The 16,669-nt window shown below is 34.0% G+C and overlaps 1 protein-coding gene across 2 annotated transcripts; it reads left to right on the top strand.

Moving 5' to 3' along the window:
* Positions 1 to 1,767: 1,767 nt before the first annotated feature.
* On the top strand, positions 1,768 to 14,070 carry LOC128988509 (motility hub protein FimV-like). Of its 2 annotated transcripts, XM_054409869.1 has the most exons (3): positions 1,768 to 4,748; positions 5,858 to 6,022; positions 13,561 to 14,070. In XM_054409869.1, the coding sequence occupies exons 2-3, from the start codon at positions 5,911 to 5,913 to the stop codon at positions 13,863 to 13,865; spliced, it is 417 nt and encodes a 138-aa protein (XP_054265844.1). In that variant the 5' UTR covers positions 1,768 to 4,748; positions 5,858 to 5,910; the 3' UTR covers positions 13,866 to 14,070. The 2 variants fall into 2 exon arrangements, 1 of the variants encoding a protein (XP_054265844.1); XR_008490387.1 differs by lacking the exon at positions 1,768 to 4,748 and having other exon boundaries at positions 5,906 to 6,022; positions 11,403 to 13,676.
* The last annotated feature ends 2,599 nt before the right edge of the window (positions 14,071 to 16,669 follow it).

Consider the following 16,669-nt stretch of genomic DNA (forward strand, 5'->3'; position numbering starts at 1 on the left):
TCTTCCTCTCTTCCTTTCATACGAATGGGCCAAGTCAAGCTCAAACTAGATACTTAACATATTTTTAGAGTTATATTTCACTTAAAAAAAATTAAATTTACGTTTGGTTTAATTTACCAGTAAAAATTAAATGATAAGGCTAATCGTTAAGAGTTTGACTTTTTTATTAATAAACAAAACTTTTAAAAAAGCTGTGTTTCCTATTCACTCTTCTTGAAATGTGTAGTAAGCCTAGATTCAGAAAAATATCAGATGTTCCAACAACTCCCCCCCCCCCGCGAAAAGTCAAAATCCATCATCAATTAATTAAAAATTACAGTGTTCAGTGTTCCTTCCTATTATTAATTATTTTGAGATAATTGACCTCCGACCTCCATGTTACAAACTGGGGCCCATTTCATAATAAAGTACAAACTAATATTATTAGTAAATCAGCTGATTGCCCAATGCAAATCTAATGGAAATTACAAGTTACAAGCTGTAACTTGTAGTTTATTATGAAATGGGCCCCTGTAGGCTGGGGACTAATTCTTTACTCTAAAAAATTTAAAAAGTTAAGTCTAAAAATTTTTAAAACTAGTATATTTGGAAATTTTCAAAGAGAAAATCAAATTTTTAACATTAAGAATGTTTAGATAATATTCTAAATTTGATGTTATTTGACTTTGATATTTTGAAGATACAATAAATATTCAAAGTTTGACATTGTTTGACTTTGACATTTTGAACATTAAATGAATATCAAATAAATATCAAATTTTTGATTTGACATAGTTTGATATATTGAACGTTTATTTGATATCAAATAAATATTCTGTGCTATGTGGGTTTGGTCTGCCAACCTCGTTTCCGAGCGTTCTACCTTGTTTTGCAAATTGTTGGTAAACTGACAAAGAATACTCGTTAGTGTGACAATCCCATGACAAAGAAAAAGGCAAAATATTATCACCATCACTTTATAAAAGGGGTATCCCATTGTTTAACAACAATATGACTTAAATCAATCTTAAAATACTCAAATCACAGTGGTTCTGAAGTAAAGAAGAATGTCTTATTTGCTGAGCAGTTTTGAGCAAACAAAGCATTGTTGTGTCAATGCATTGTGGTTCTCTAAATCTAAATTATGATTAAGAACAAAATTCCAATGATTTACCAACAGTCATATTATTCCCCTGTTATGTGATAATATTGTAGATTCTCAATAAAACAAAATTTGTTCAGGTGAAATTTAATTCAACTAATTTACACCATAAACCAGATTAGAGTGATGATTAAAATAATCAAAATCATTTTTATAATTTCTGGTACATTTCAAAGGTGCACGTTTAAAACATCAGCAACACTCTAATAAATCAATCAATACACATAAATAAACTAATTTTAGATCAAAGTATTCCTCTTTTCCATTATTAAAATTACTTAAACATAATTTAAATCAATCCTACTTACAGTTTTGCTACCCTTATTGGTGATTTTGTACATGGTCTCAATGGAGCTTTCTGATTTGGGGAGAACTGAAATAGTAGTTTTCATCACTAGGAGCGAAAGTGGCTTTTTTTGGTACAAAACCTTCAAACGAGGCGCAGACGATGCTCTTGGAAATATAATTGAGTACCAAAAAGACACTTTTGCTCCGTGTGATGCACAACTTTTTTCATCAAACTGTGGAAATAACCTTCCAGTCGTTACAAAATTAGACCACATAATTTGAGGTTATAAAAAGTCCATCGATATGGGCTGGGGGAGAAGGGGGGGGGGGGATTGAGCCCGTAATGAGACCCCATGTCAATCACATTTTTAGTTTTTGTAGTAAAAACATAACATTTATAAAGCAAATTTGGGTACAAAAATTTGTAAAATCAACCATTTTGTACCAACATTTTTAGCTATTCCGTACCCCCTAGCACCCCTTGAGTGAAAGCTAGATGGATTCACTCCCCAGCAATGCCAGTTTGGCGTGTTTTCCTTGAAAGCTTATACATTACAATGGTGAATCTAGAATCTGATTTTTAAAATCTTAGATATTGCCTGATTTTCAAATACCCACAAGTTAGTGAACGTAACAACATTTTCTTTGGCCTATCTCTAAGTGTGATGAAAGGGCTATGTTTAAAATATGCCACATATGTATTGTCATTTATTAGAGGGTATTATGTATGTCTTGAAACATGCTTTGAATCAGTTGCATTTCCTAGATCATCTTTTTAGATTGATTTTGTATTGGAACCTCTTATCAGGCTTTGGTCCTATATGTCATAAAAAAATAAAATATTGCTACTCCTCGGTACTCTTTAGGAGTATAAGAGTTACTAGTAGAAACTTTGATTGGTTAAATACCCGATGGGTATTTATAAAAAATACAAATGCTAGCAGTGTTTTATAACGTTTATTGAATTTAACATATAAAATGAGTAAAAAGAGACGATCATTTGTTGGTTGGAGGGTATAATTTGTGGTGAATTAAAACCTCGATAAACTTGTGACAAACACCCATATGCCAAAAAGGGTGGGTATTTATGATTAGCGGGTATTTATGTTTTGAAACTTTTAAACACTGGTTGTATAGATTTTTTGGAGGACCCATCATATTGAAAAGGTAATAACTTTAGTACAAAATCTTTTAAAATTATATAATCAAAAAAGTGCTATATGTTTACAAAATAGTGGGTACCAAACCCATAAACTCTTAAAGAACTCTTACAAAGAAGTATTGTTATTACATTTTTGTTATTAATGAATTTCCCTATAGGTAGCTATTAGATAAGTCACAATCTAACGGTAGCTATTACCGTAGGTGGCATGGTAAGACCTAGGCCCAGGACGGATACAATTTTTAATTTTGATGTCCCCAGAGTCCAAAAACACCACCCGTTCAAATTTTTATACATGTATATACAGGGTGTCAATAAAAAACGTTTCAAGACTTTGGGAAATGAATCCTCATAGTAAAAGGCAGAAAAAAGTGTATGTCAAGGTATGTCCGAAAATGCATATTTACCCAGATATCCGTAATTTTTTTTTATAAAAAAATATTTTTATCTGTGAAGTTTTTCATTTGATCATTATGAAATTTGGTAAGCATGTTAACATTAGCCTATTAGCCTATAGAAAAAAAGTTGGTCTAATTGTAAATTTCAAAATGCCGGCTGTTTGAATTTTTATAGATTAAATAACTCAAAAAAGGCTAATTCTATAAAAAAAATGTCGAGAATACTTTTTTGCATTTTTGATTCCCTATCGAATAATCCCAAGATCAAAAGGATTGGACGACAAGTAACTGAAATAGAAAGTTTTTTAATTGTAAGATCAGGCAAAATTTAGTGTTCCCCGGCAAACTTTGCCTTTTTTATTTTTTAAATTTGTACGCTAATAACCTTGGGAAACTTTTGCAGCTTAATTGTTGCAAATTATGTGAATGGTGAATTATCAAAACCATTGACGTCAAAACTATTAACGTCAACTATACAAAATGTACATTTTGTAATTTGTTACAAAAAATTCTTGATTAAAAACAAAATTGTTTCTATAATAATGAAAAATAAATAAAAATCATTATTTGAATCTGTAATGAAAAAGTCAAGTCTAGAGCTTGCTTTACTTCGTCCATCAGGAGCAAGACTTCAAAGATGATCTGGACTTTGATCAGGTGAATAAGAACTCAGATTTCAGTACGCTTTTCTTTGAAGCTGCAATTTCTGCTTTTCAAATAATGCCTTAAATAATGCTTCAACCTTCTGCTTTTCAAACGCTGAAGTTTCTATTTCCCGTTACCACAAGACTAAGGTGTTGAATCTATGGTGGTTATTTTTGCTGAAAACCTCTTGGTACTAAGCCAGCCATTCTGTTTCATGCATTCTTATCTTTTACTTTTGCAGGTTTTATAAACATTCGTGCTGACTTATCTTCTACTCTTAAGATCTTATTAAATTTATTTCCATTTCTGCTACCTCATCTTAAAATAAATTATCTGTTTTTTATTGTATATTCCCCGAGAGCAAAATGAACTGTGTACTATTGCATGGATTTTCTGTTTACTTTTTGTCTTGCTCGTAAGCCGTGTTTACACAATTCCAGTAGAGCACACAGGTTACGGAGCAGGTTATGTGTCTCTAGTGTATAGTTACCTGAGGCAAGTAACATATACTCGTTTACTGGCCTCGTGCAAACACGGCTATATGATAATTCTATCTATTTTTGTTCACTAACTTTGTTCTAGATACTAACCTAATGATAATACAATTTAGTAGGTACCTATATTATCCTTTAAACAGACCTGACATGGGGATTATTGACAAAAAAAAAACATTACAAGATCCCTAGGTGGATAAGGGAAGTTGATATTTGAGGGAAATAATAGTCATTTGTTAATCTTTAGATTATTGTTGAATAATTCTGACTAAACTTTGTATTTGATCATTTCCCCTTAAATAATGAATCTTTATGTATTCAATTCATCAAATATTTATGTACCAAAAGTACTACACTGTTAGTATCCAACCATCAACAAATCCTAACAGTTTACAGTGTCAAAATTATTTTGAATATTATTTATGGCCCTGATAATTCTTTGGTCGCCTGGACAAAAAAGGACTGAATCAAACAGACAATCAACATATATTTTACGTTTTAGGAAGGAGAAGAGGGAGAAGAAGGAGAAGGAGGTGAAGGAGGTCAATTAGAAGGTCAACCGGGGGAAGGGGAAACTCCTCCAGTTGTAGACGAACTTTCAGGGGTTCCTCCAACTGAGGGTGAGTTACATTCAGATTCTTACATAGAGTCTTTGTGACTATTAACAAATTTTAACATTTTTTCGAGTTAAGACCCATCTGTGTGGCGAGAACAAATAAATTAAAAGGTTAGAAAATAATAAAAAAACATGGGAAATTTGCTGAAAACAACAAGAACTGTGACAATGGTTAAAATTGCCAAATAAATATTAGTTTCTCCGTTGTCAAACCAATTAAGACTTAAAGTTTGCTTTTCTAGTGATTCACAAACTTTTTTGGAATTTGAAGTTATCATCACAAATAACATTTAAACACCAATCAAGTAAAATACTACTACTGTACCTGTAAAATATAAGATAAAGTGATACCGGTACATTACTTGTCCATTCATCCACAAGGTCGTTCTAAACCTGCGTTTACACGAAGCCAGTCGGCAGGCAGATTACAGGACTAGTTACAGGTTCTAGTGTATTTCAAGTTTCTTGAGGCAAGTAACCCACCTGCCAAACTTTGTGTAAACACGGCTTAAGACATGGTAGAAGAGTAGTAGGTTTGGATGTTGACAACAGTGAGCTAGTAAGCTAAAGGTAAAACAATCAGAGAGTACATTCAATCCTTTTTTAAGTCTCTTCTGAGTACAAACCAGGGCAGCAAAAGGGGGTTTCTCAATGCGCTTCAGTTGTACTCTCGTACCACGCAGAAATGGTTTGATGGTAGCTGTAGGAAGGGCCAAAAATTATATTGAAGACCATTGAGACACTACTTTACCATTCTGTTTACCTCGTTCTGAAATTTTCCATCTTAAAAAAGCTTTAATGCTATTTTACAAATTTTAAAAACCACTGAATAAGTTGCATTTGCTAGGATTAGCATTTGTCTCCCAGATCTTATTTATACCTTTTTTGCAGTCCTGTAAGTAGTGTACTCATTAGCTCACCGTTGTTTGTAGAAAAAATACGACAGAGTGGGAATGTCGTTTTTACGTTCTCCAGCTTCACTACCACTGGTCATGGTTCCCAAGATAGCTAACAAAATTCTATTTCAATACATCAAATTAATATAACCAAAAAAATTAAAAGTTGACAGTGTACAACCAAAACTAATGTGAATTTATTGATCAATTCCATCAGGTGAAACTACAGAACCTCCTGTAGAAGGAGCTGAACCACCACCAGAGGGGGAGATGGGGGTAGAACAACCCCCACTAGAGGCAGAACAACCCCCACCGCCAGAGCCTGAAGTAGAGGATCTTGGACATTACGTTGAACCTGAAGACACCCCGCTACTCATTGAAGGTACACAACCAACGAGATTAAAATCTGATTGCTAATCCAATCCCAAGTAGGATTGATTCTAGATCAAAACGTCCTTTTGTCAATGGGTTATTAATTAATGTCTAATTCAAAGGTCGATACTGGAGTATAACAAGACCAAGGTCTTTAACTGCTACGTAACAAACTGGGTAACAAATACCAAAATTATAAGACAAGAAAAAACAATCGCAAACATTTTAAAATTATCTCTTTGCTTTAATTTTTCTACTTTAAAGTTGTGAATATAGACAAGGAGGGGAAATCAATACCAAAGATACTGTAATATAAATGAATTGTTTTCCTATTTAAAAACTGCATGTTGACAATTAAAATAAAACTAGCGTACATGTTGGTTGAATTTGAGTAATTGCTAAGTATTACAGGCGTTATTTTAAAACGAATAACAGTCATCATTTCTGATGACTTTAAAAGATTCAACTCAAAGATTATAGAAATACTCAAGATGTACATTCGATATAATCAACATTTCTTGTAAATAACTTATAATTTTTCAAAAGCTGATCTTGTTTATTAGTGTTTTCTACAAATAGCCCACTCATAGCTGGCATTAGGTTGTCCATAGCGACTATAAATAAAAATAAAAAAACATTATTTCTATTTCTTCTCCTTGGTGGTGTTCTATGACTTTCCCATGTTTCCATAGTTTGCAAATCGGCTCTTTCGATGATTACTAAGAAATGCAACACAGTGTTAATTCAGTTTTCTTTTTAGTATAAAAAATTATCCAGGCTCTCTCGCTTTTATCCATTGTAATATTTCCGTCAACCCAAATTCAAATAGTAAAGATTTCATTTCAACCAAGTCAATAAATGTTTGTAGCAAACTTATTCACTGTTTACAATAATTAACATATGTTCTTCTTGCACTTTTATAGTGCGTGGAACAAGTGTAAAAATCTTTCACTTCCGGAGACCAGCACCATACTTTGGGAATCGACTAAATACATGTAAAAGAGTGAAAATCAGCCGGGAGGCAAGCTTTAAAATAATTAGGTCACGGGCAGTGACGTCATCAAAATGGCCGCTCAGCCAATAATAATAATGTCGCATATCTCGGAAACCGCGTAACCGATTTTGACGCATGACATCTTATTTGAAAGGTCTAATTATTATCTATGAAAAAGGTAATTACACCTTTAGCGGTTAAACCAACGGTTTCTTTGTATTTTAGAAAATATTAATTTTTTACGCCCCACAAAATGGATTTTTTGGATTTATCATTTGGAAAAATTAAAATAATCAAAATTTACTTTCCACCGTTGAATCCAGCTTTAAAAGATGAACAATTTAGTATTTTGAATCATCGCTCTATGTATATTGGTTACCGAGATATTGAAAGTAGTAAACACAGAACACTCTGTCCCCCATGTTATCCTTATGGGAAAAATAACATTCTATATCTCAGTTATTTTTAACGTATCTTAATACAACTTGGTATGTGGTTTCACCTAGTTGAGCTACTTGATAATGACTATAAAATATTTATATTTTACATTTACATGGCAGCAAACCTACATACTCATTTCCCATGTTATTCATATGGCGAATTTATGCATGATTATTTATAAACATTGTACTGTACTTTCTCAGCTTTTCCTTACTTTACAGCTTTAGACCTTTTCGGGAGTTTTCAGGACACAGATTGACTGAACACTTGTAAGAATTATGATACATTTATTATTCTCAGAACTGTTTACAAAAACTATTGACAAATGACTTCTACTTCGAAACCCCATAGACCAGGGCAATCTATTGGCGGTCCCTTGACGTCTTGGTCGATCGGCTCAAGACCCCTCTGTCCCGTTTTGCTGTCCTGGGTTCCTCACGTTGGTTCTCCTTCCTGACGCTGTCCCGTCGTAGCGACTCACAGAGGTCCTATCGACACGGCTCCTGCAGTCCTCCAACTGGCTCCGTCTCGGAAAATGCTGAGTGGGTTACTATCCCAAATGCAGCAGCTACCGTCGGTGTTACGCGTTCCGTTGGCAGATGCAGACTGCCGTCTCTCCCAGACAACTCTTTCTCTTCTTAAATAGGTAAGGTGGACCTCTTCATCCTCCTCCAGACGGATCTATGGTCCCGGGAGGCAGCTTTTTTGGCTACCGGGGACTTAAACTGAAATAAAACAGATGCCGGGGCTCAACACGCCAAACAGCTGCACCGGGATCAGCACGCCTCTAGTACTGGGGTGTACCGGGATCAGCACGCCTCTAGTGCGGGGGTGCCGGGGCTCAACACGTTTCTAGTGCATACCCCACCGGTGGCGCCTACCGACGGGGTCGGGCCCGGAGGCCCAACATGTCGAAGTTCCCCAAGAATGCTCCTTATATAGGGTCGTAACTCGTAAGATGCTTGGAGAGTGGGGGTAAGTACCCAGTATCCACCCCTGGCCGAAAGTACTGGGCACTTTTCCCTAATCACTTTCCCTCAGTACTTTTCCCTCGGGTCACTGAGCACCATTCCTCGGTGCTTTGGTGTTTTAGCCCATATTACATTACCCAACCTTGGGCTTCCTCAACACTTCATTACAACATATGCTGTCAAAACTTGACATTAAGCGTAATTTTAATTAATTATCGAAGTATTTTAAATTCCCTGAGTATGCAAGTTTTTGCAATTTAATCTTGTCTTGAAATAGTTCCTGCCTCCGTCTGAATTATTTCGGAATTTGTCTGGGGGAGATTCTCATCCAAGCATATAATATCAAGGCGTGGTTTTTTTCTTAGAAATTGAGACGAATCTTTTGACACCTCAAACGTTGAAATTTGCCCACAAAAAAGGGAGGAGTAGTGTTAACAAAAACGGCTTCGCGTATTATATACAATAAATATATAATACATTTTTTTATTGGTTAAAGGGAAATAACAGAGACGCCAAGCCGTATTTCATACTATTCTTCAGTTAAATACAAGGATTAAATAAACAGTCTAATGCTATGTAATAATATGTTTAAGTGAGGGATCCACAGTCCAAAGCCTGAAATGCATACTACTCTTCAGGTAGGGTAGCCACAAAAAAACAATCCATAACTGTGTTTTGAAAAGCCCAAAAGATTTTTACAAAAAAAAAAAATACTACGAATATTATATTCTTTAGGTAACCACTTTAATAATCTAAACGATCAATAACTATGTTTTAAGAAGCACAAAAGACGTCAAACCCTATATGAAAATTACTAGAAAAATGTAAACTCAAAAGGAACAAAAACAACACATAAGGATTTTATCACGTTTCTTGTTCAACAATTGCGACAAATTGCCATCAGATCTCTTAGTCTGACCAATCCAGGAAAAAAATATTTCCCAAAATAAAATTACTAATATTTATAAAACCCCCGTTGCAGTAGACCTGCATACTCAGTGAATTTCAAATGTTTAGATAATTAATTAAAATTAAGCTCAACGTCAAGTTTTGTCAACATAACCTGAGAAAGTACAGTACAATGTTCATAAATAATCATGCATAAATTCGCCATATGAATAACATGGGAAATGAGTATGTAGGTTTGCTGCCATGTAAATGTAAAATATAAATATTTTATAGTCATTATCAAGAAGCTCAACTAGGTGAAACCACATACCAAGTTGTATTAAGATACGTTAAAAAATAACTGAGATATAGAATGTTATTTTTCCCATAAGGATAACATGGGGGACAGAGTGTTCTGTGTTTACTACTTTCAATATCTCGGTAACCAATATACATAGAGCGATGATTCAAAATACTAAATTGTTCATCTTTTAAAGCTGGATTCAACGGTGGAAAGTAAATTTTGATTATTTTAATTTTTCCAAATGATAAATCCAAAAAATCCATTTTGTGGGGCGTAAAAAATTAATATTTTCTAAAATACAAAGAAACCGTTGGTTTAACCGCTAAAGGTGTAATTACCTTTTTCATAGATAATAATTAGACCTTTCAAATAAGATGTCATGCGTCAAAATCGGTTACGCGGTTTCCGAGATATGCGACATTATTATTATTGGCTGAGCGGCCATTTTGATGACGTCACTGCCCGTGACCTAATTATTTTAAAGCTTGCCTCCCGGCTGATTTTCACTCTTTTACATGTATTTAGTCGATTCCCAAAGTATGGTGCTGGTCTCCGGAAGTGAAAGATTACTAGGTAATATGTTGCTTGTTCCACGCACTATTAGTTTCTGACAACAGCTGGAGTTTCATAAAAAATTTTGTTTCCCATGTTAATCTTATGGAGGAATACGAAACTTTAAAGGGCCCCAGGGCCTCATTTTCTAATTAATTCCCTAAAAAAAGTTTCCTGCACAACTTCACGTTACGCTCTCGGTTCAGTAGTTTCGGAGGAGTAATTGTCACAAAAAACTGCTTGCGTATCAAATAAGTATAGAATAGATAAAAAAATTAACATGATTGAGTGGTTTGGTTTAATTACTGTACAGTGAGCAGCAAAGCAGAAAGTCAACATAATATCTTGTGTGTAGTTAAATAATAATTTAATTGATATATTATGAACGAGGAAACAGTTTAAAGAAAACAAATTTGGTATTTTCAGAGTCAAACAATCACTACATCAAGCTTTGCCATGAGATTCTCATCTGCTTTATCAAACAGGTGCTTAACATGTTTTGCTATGTAATTTTTAAGTTTGGTGATAAAAAAAATTGAGAGTTTTGGCGTCATGAAAGGCCTGTTTTCTAGTTCTACATACAGTGTAAATATCATCAATTTTATGTTTAGATGGAGTAATATAGTCTTGAGAATTCGCCAAAAGGTTCATATGCGAATGGAAAAAGTGTTATAAAATTGACAACATCAACGAATAATGTACAGGATAAATTAGATCTTTATCAGGACATAATTTTTTTTACAAGTGCTCAATTATTAACCAGTTCATTAAGAAAGTGTTTAAAATTCATATTTGATTTCATTTTATGAGTTTTTTACTCAGAAATCAATTCAAGAATTTTAACACAAATTCTAGTGAGTAACAAAAAAGTAACATGAATATTTTTAATGCTTTCTGTTACCTGTGGCGGATCTAGAACAGTCACAAGGGGGGGGGGGCAAACCTGGAGGTCTGGGGGGTTCAGGGGTACCCCTCCGAAAAATTTGTGTAAACTAAGTCTCCAAAATGGCAGTTTTATACTATTTCTTTGTCCAAAGTTAGTGTGACCAATTATTTTACGCAATGTGTATGCACTACTGTATTACACGCAGTTAAAAATATATTATAAAATATATTATGCCCGAGGGGGGCCCCCACACGTAGATCTTGACACAGCACCAATAAGTTAAAATTTGTTTTGTATTTTACAATAAGTAATCTTATTCTAAAAGTGATTCTAAAATTATTCTGTTTTTTTCAGCTTCTGCTTGATATTATCTTTCATCAGAGAATCAACTGAATTATTACCAGTTTTTAATTATTTAGTAAAGAGTAGCAGTCTAAATGTTTTAAGCAGTTATAAATTCAAAAAGCCTATATAATGGGTTTTATAACCTTGTTTTTTACTTTTTTCACCCATGTAATGTTTTGTGTTTTAGACTATTTTAATTTGTTTTGTTGATTTTTTAGTACACAACTTTGAAAACATATTAAGTTCTGCTGTTATTTTTGAGTTGTGACTGTATTTACCTTTTTCAATTACTGCAATATTTTAAGAAATAAATGTGTACTTATATTTAAATTTATTTGCATTTATGATTAAGGTGGCATTTAGATTTTGCATTTAATATGATTTACATCTTCTATCCAACTTGTTACTAAATTAGCATTGAGTGATGTAAGTAGATTCACTAACATGTATAACTAGAAGTTATATCTTTGTAAAAGAAGTAGAATTGTTGTATTTTATAATTTAATCTATAGGTATAATAAAGATTACATTGGAACTGTAGTATTTGTGTTAGTGTAGAATTGCATAACCATACCTCTCACCTCCATATGACTTCACAGCTGACTGCATTGAAACAACATTATGTTATAAGTCATTCAGTGTTTCCAAAACTGAAACACTTTTCCATCACTGAACATTCTTTTAATGTCCCACCTCGACATTTGTTTTTTACATGTACTACAAACAAATCCAAGGCATGAATGAAAGTAAAATATAAGTTTGTATCGGTGAGATCAAATTGTAGAGTAAAATATATTTGAAACTGCAATAAAACTTTGCAACCTGTAAACAACCTTTATGGAGGTTCTGTTTATTTGATCACTCAATAAAAAATCAAAATTTGACTTGACATCTTTATTATTTAGTCACTGTGTAAAACAAAACTATGTGAAAAAAGCTACTACAAAGTGAGATATTTAAGGTGTGAACTAACAAATAAAAAAAAAATAAATGCCTTGGCTAAGTTTATTACTTTATGTCCAGAATAACAAACCTTCTACAAACACTATATTCCAGTAGATTGATCCATAATTCTTTATTATATTAAACATTCAAACTAAAAGCATTCATATAAGAATAAAATAAACTGTAGTGTCACTAGTTAGGCTATATTTATGTGTACTTATGAGTAGGTAGTTTCTTGTGAGTTATTTAAATATCACACAACAAAATGTGTTGTAGACTATAACTAGACGTTTCTTTACATATTTTATTATAAGCATACCAGCAAAACTATTAGACAATTGTTGCTAACACATTTTTAGTGAATTTTGTACAATATATTAATATTCCTTATTTTACTTGTTATTAGAAAACATGGCTATTTGGAAAAACGTTACACTACGTAATACACAGATTATCACATGACATTATAAGGTGTTGCAGTTGCAATAAATGGATAATTTTAATAGTTTGCTTTTTGATAGTGATATTTTGGTTCAGTTTTGAAAGGTGAGGAAAACAATGTAAATGAAAGGTGTAGGCAATATGGCACATACTTTCTGCCATTAGCTTGTGAATAAAACATTTATGATGGGTAAGCGGTGGAAGTAATGATATTTTATAGGGTAAATGTCTAAAGTTGCAATAACCTTTGAACCGTAATGGGATTTGTACCATTTTCATTTAAATTTAAAGGAATACAACATACTAAATCTCTATCAAAATCTTTTGAGGCCATTTTGAGAAAATCCTATTTTTAAGTGATGAGTTTTTATGGAAAAATCACTATCAAAAAAATTAATTCCTGAAAAAAACCTGGATGCACTATGGATTAATGCCTACATACCAAATTCCATCAAACGGACTACAGGTGTGGTCTGTAGCTCTGTACACATCCACACACACACAAAGAGAAATCACTTCGAAAACTACTTTTCGCTGGATATCCACTCAAACTCAAAAATGTTGACGAAAACAATACTTTCTCCTTATACTATGGTATAGGGGAAGAAAGTAAAATAAGGGGGTTAGACCGATTTATTTTGAAAAGCAGATACCTAGTGTAGACACTAGATAGCCATGTTTCAAATTTAGTAAAAAAACTGTTGTAATATATTATAATTGAAAGCTGTTTATTAATCAAAAAAATGTACTCTCAGTTCTTTATTTTCAATTTCTAAAATAGATATGCAGCAAGCGCTCATGCTGTTGAGAAGGACTTCTAAAAGTCTCTCCATTGAAGACTTGGCAAAACTGTTGAATGAAGAAGGTGGGGAAATACAACCCGAAGGAGAGAGTACCCAGAATACTCCAGGGGTAGGGGAAGTTCCTACTCCAGAAACTGTGGTCGCTAGCGAAGGCACCGAACCTACTCCAGTAGTAGAGGGGGAAGCAGCATCGGCACCACAGAACGAACCATCAGCCAGTGATCCGGCACCTACTGAAGATGTGGCACCCCCTCCTGAATCTACTGAGCCTCAAGAAGCTTAAAAAAATCTGTTTTGCTTCTGTAGAAATCACATTCAAAACAAAAATGTCTTAGTTGATTCCTTAAAGATATGTAATTTGATTATTTTTAGTGGGTATCACACTTGTTCATTTTGTTGTTTAGGGTACAAATACATTTTCAAATTGTCTTATGTTGTTTGTTGAGTGATATGTGTAACCTTTATACATTTTCAGAATAAATTGACTACAAAAACATTGTCTACAATGTTTTTTTCTGAACCTTGCATTGTAGTTATCTTATAGATTCTAAATATAAGTGTACTGGTAAATAAACTTTCCAAAGGGGTTTCACAAAACTAAGTTTATGACTCAGTTGAACCATAGACAAAAAGAAATAAATATAGACTGTCAGCTGTGCTGCGGTTAGCGTATATTCCGGCGCCGACCGCTAGGGGTAATGTGTAGTTACGGCGCACACCGCTGCAGCATCAAGCGCTAGCGACCGTTTCCATAACAACTTGGTAGTTGGGAGTAGTGTTGCCAACTTTGGAGGAATTCCCCGGAATTGGAGTTTACTGACTTATTTAATATTAAGCTGTAAATTAATTTAAATGCCATAATTTATGGTATTTTTTTAATAATGTTTCGGGACCACGGCATTCAATGATGATGTCTACAGAGCCGCGGAGGATGTTCATGATGTCCTGAGGTCTACATTAATAGTTTGTTTATTTGCTTGTCATCTGGTTTGATATATATTATTGTTTCATGTTTACTTTAAGTTTTGGTTTTTGTTATTAAATACAATGAAAGAAGTGGCTCTAACAAAATGGGTTTTAATTTAATATATTTAAGGGCACAACATGGTGGCAGCGGTAAAGACCCAATAAATTGAGTAACAGGGTGTCTAATATATATGCTGCATTACAATGTCAGACTCAGAAAACTCAGATATAACAGTAAGAAGACAAACATCTAAAATGACACAACATTCAGCAACATTGGGCTTCATTGATAAATACTCCTTTAAACCAGAAGATTGGGGCCCATGGTTAAAAAAGTTCAATAGGTACAGAAATGCTACCAATTTAGATCAAATAGATGGAGAAAAGCAAGTAAATTTCCTTATAATATCCATGGGTGATAATGCAGAAAATGTATTAATAGCAGCAGGAGTAACAGAAGAAGATGAAAAGACTTATGATAAAGTGGTGGAAAAACTTAATAAGTATTTTACACCAAGGGTGAATTTGACCTATGAGAGAGCAAAATTCAATCAACGAGTACAAAAGCAAAATGAACCGATATCCGATTTTATAACAGATGTACATCAATTAGCTTCTTCATGTGATTACAAAGATATGAAAGACAGCCTTATTAGGGATAAACTCATTGTTGGAATAACAGATTCAAAGTTATCTAAGGAACTTCAACTGATGGCTGACCTAACCTTGCATGAAACAATAAATAGATTGAAACAAAGTGAAATTATAAAGAACCAACAAATTACTGTTAACAGATCAAGAGAACAAGAATTTGCAGAAATAGACCAAGTGAAAAAACATCCGAACTTGAAACAAAACATAAGACAATATACTTCTAATTGTTTTTACTGTGGAGGACAGAGGCATCCTAAGGAGGAATGTCCTGCTCAGAATATTGAATGCTACTACTGTGGATTGCAAGGACACTTCAGCCGATGTTGTAAAAAGAGACAGAATAATAAATACAGAAATCAGAACAATAAATACAGAAATCAGAACAATAAATACAGAAACCCAACCCTGAATCAAATTCAGGAAAATACCGAGAACAGATTGGAACAGGATAATAGAAGCGAGGACGGGTATTACATTAACAGAGCTGAAGTTAAGAAAATAAGAGCGACAACAAGGAACTACAATAAACAGAATGAATTTGAAATTGATGTAAAACTTGATGGGAAATTGGAACATTTCAAGATTGACAGTGGAGCCGACGTGACGATTGTGCCTCCAAGAATGGCTAGAAACAAATTATTGACTAAATCAAACATTGTTTTAAAAACACCTGGGGGGAAGTATTTAACAGTTTTAGGTAAATTTGAAGGTGTAATTCAGTATAAGAATAAAACAACTCGTCAAACAATATATGTAATCAATGGTCAAGAGGAAGCATTGATTGGGAAACCATGCATCTCAGCCCTAGGGTTCTTAAGGGTCATCAGAGGAGTTAAAAATGACATTCAGTCAAGTGAATATTGTAGCAACCAGAATATCAACACAGACCTACAGAATATCAAGAATAAATATCCAAGTTTATTTAATGGGATTGGTAAGATGAAGAAAGGAGCTCAACTTAAACTGAAACAAAATGCGGTACCGATGGAGTTAAAAACTCCTAGAAACATACCTATTCCATTAAGAGAAAAAGTGAAAAATGAACTTAAAAGAATGGTTGAAGCGGGAATCATTGAAGAAGTTTGCGGACCTACGGAGTGGTGTCATCCAATGGTGGTAAGACCTAAACCTAATGGCAGTGTAAGAATATGCATTTGCGACGAGACTTTCTGCACTGGGAAAAATATAATAAAAGTGCAGCAGTCGCAACCGTTTGCCGGGGATAGCTCAGCCTACAATGGCTGGGTAAAGTTCCAGGGTCTGCGATAAGGTCAGGGAAACCACTAGGCCAATAGCCGGGTCTAACCGGTATAGGACTGGCTCATACACGGGCACTGTGAACAAGTCAAAAACAAGTCACCAAAACAAACGTGCAATAATCACTACCAGGCCTACGCCGATTCTCCACACTCCTAGGGGGTCGTTGCTGACTACGCAACTCGGGCTTCGTCCTAACTATCCAATAGT

The sequence above is a fragment of the Macrosteles quadrilineatus genome, unplaced genomic scaffold (genome assembly GCF_028750875.1).
Source record: "Macrosteles quadrilineatus isolate MER2022 unplaced genomic scaffold, UCM_ALF_1.0 Scaffold_3__2_contigs__length_128488019, whole genome shotgun sequence".
Taxonomy (NCBI): Eukaryota; Metazoa; Arthropoda; class Insecta; order Hemiptera; family Cicadellidae; genus Macrosteles; species Macrosteles quadrilineatus.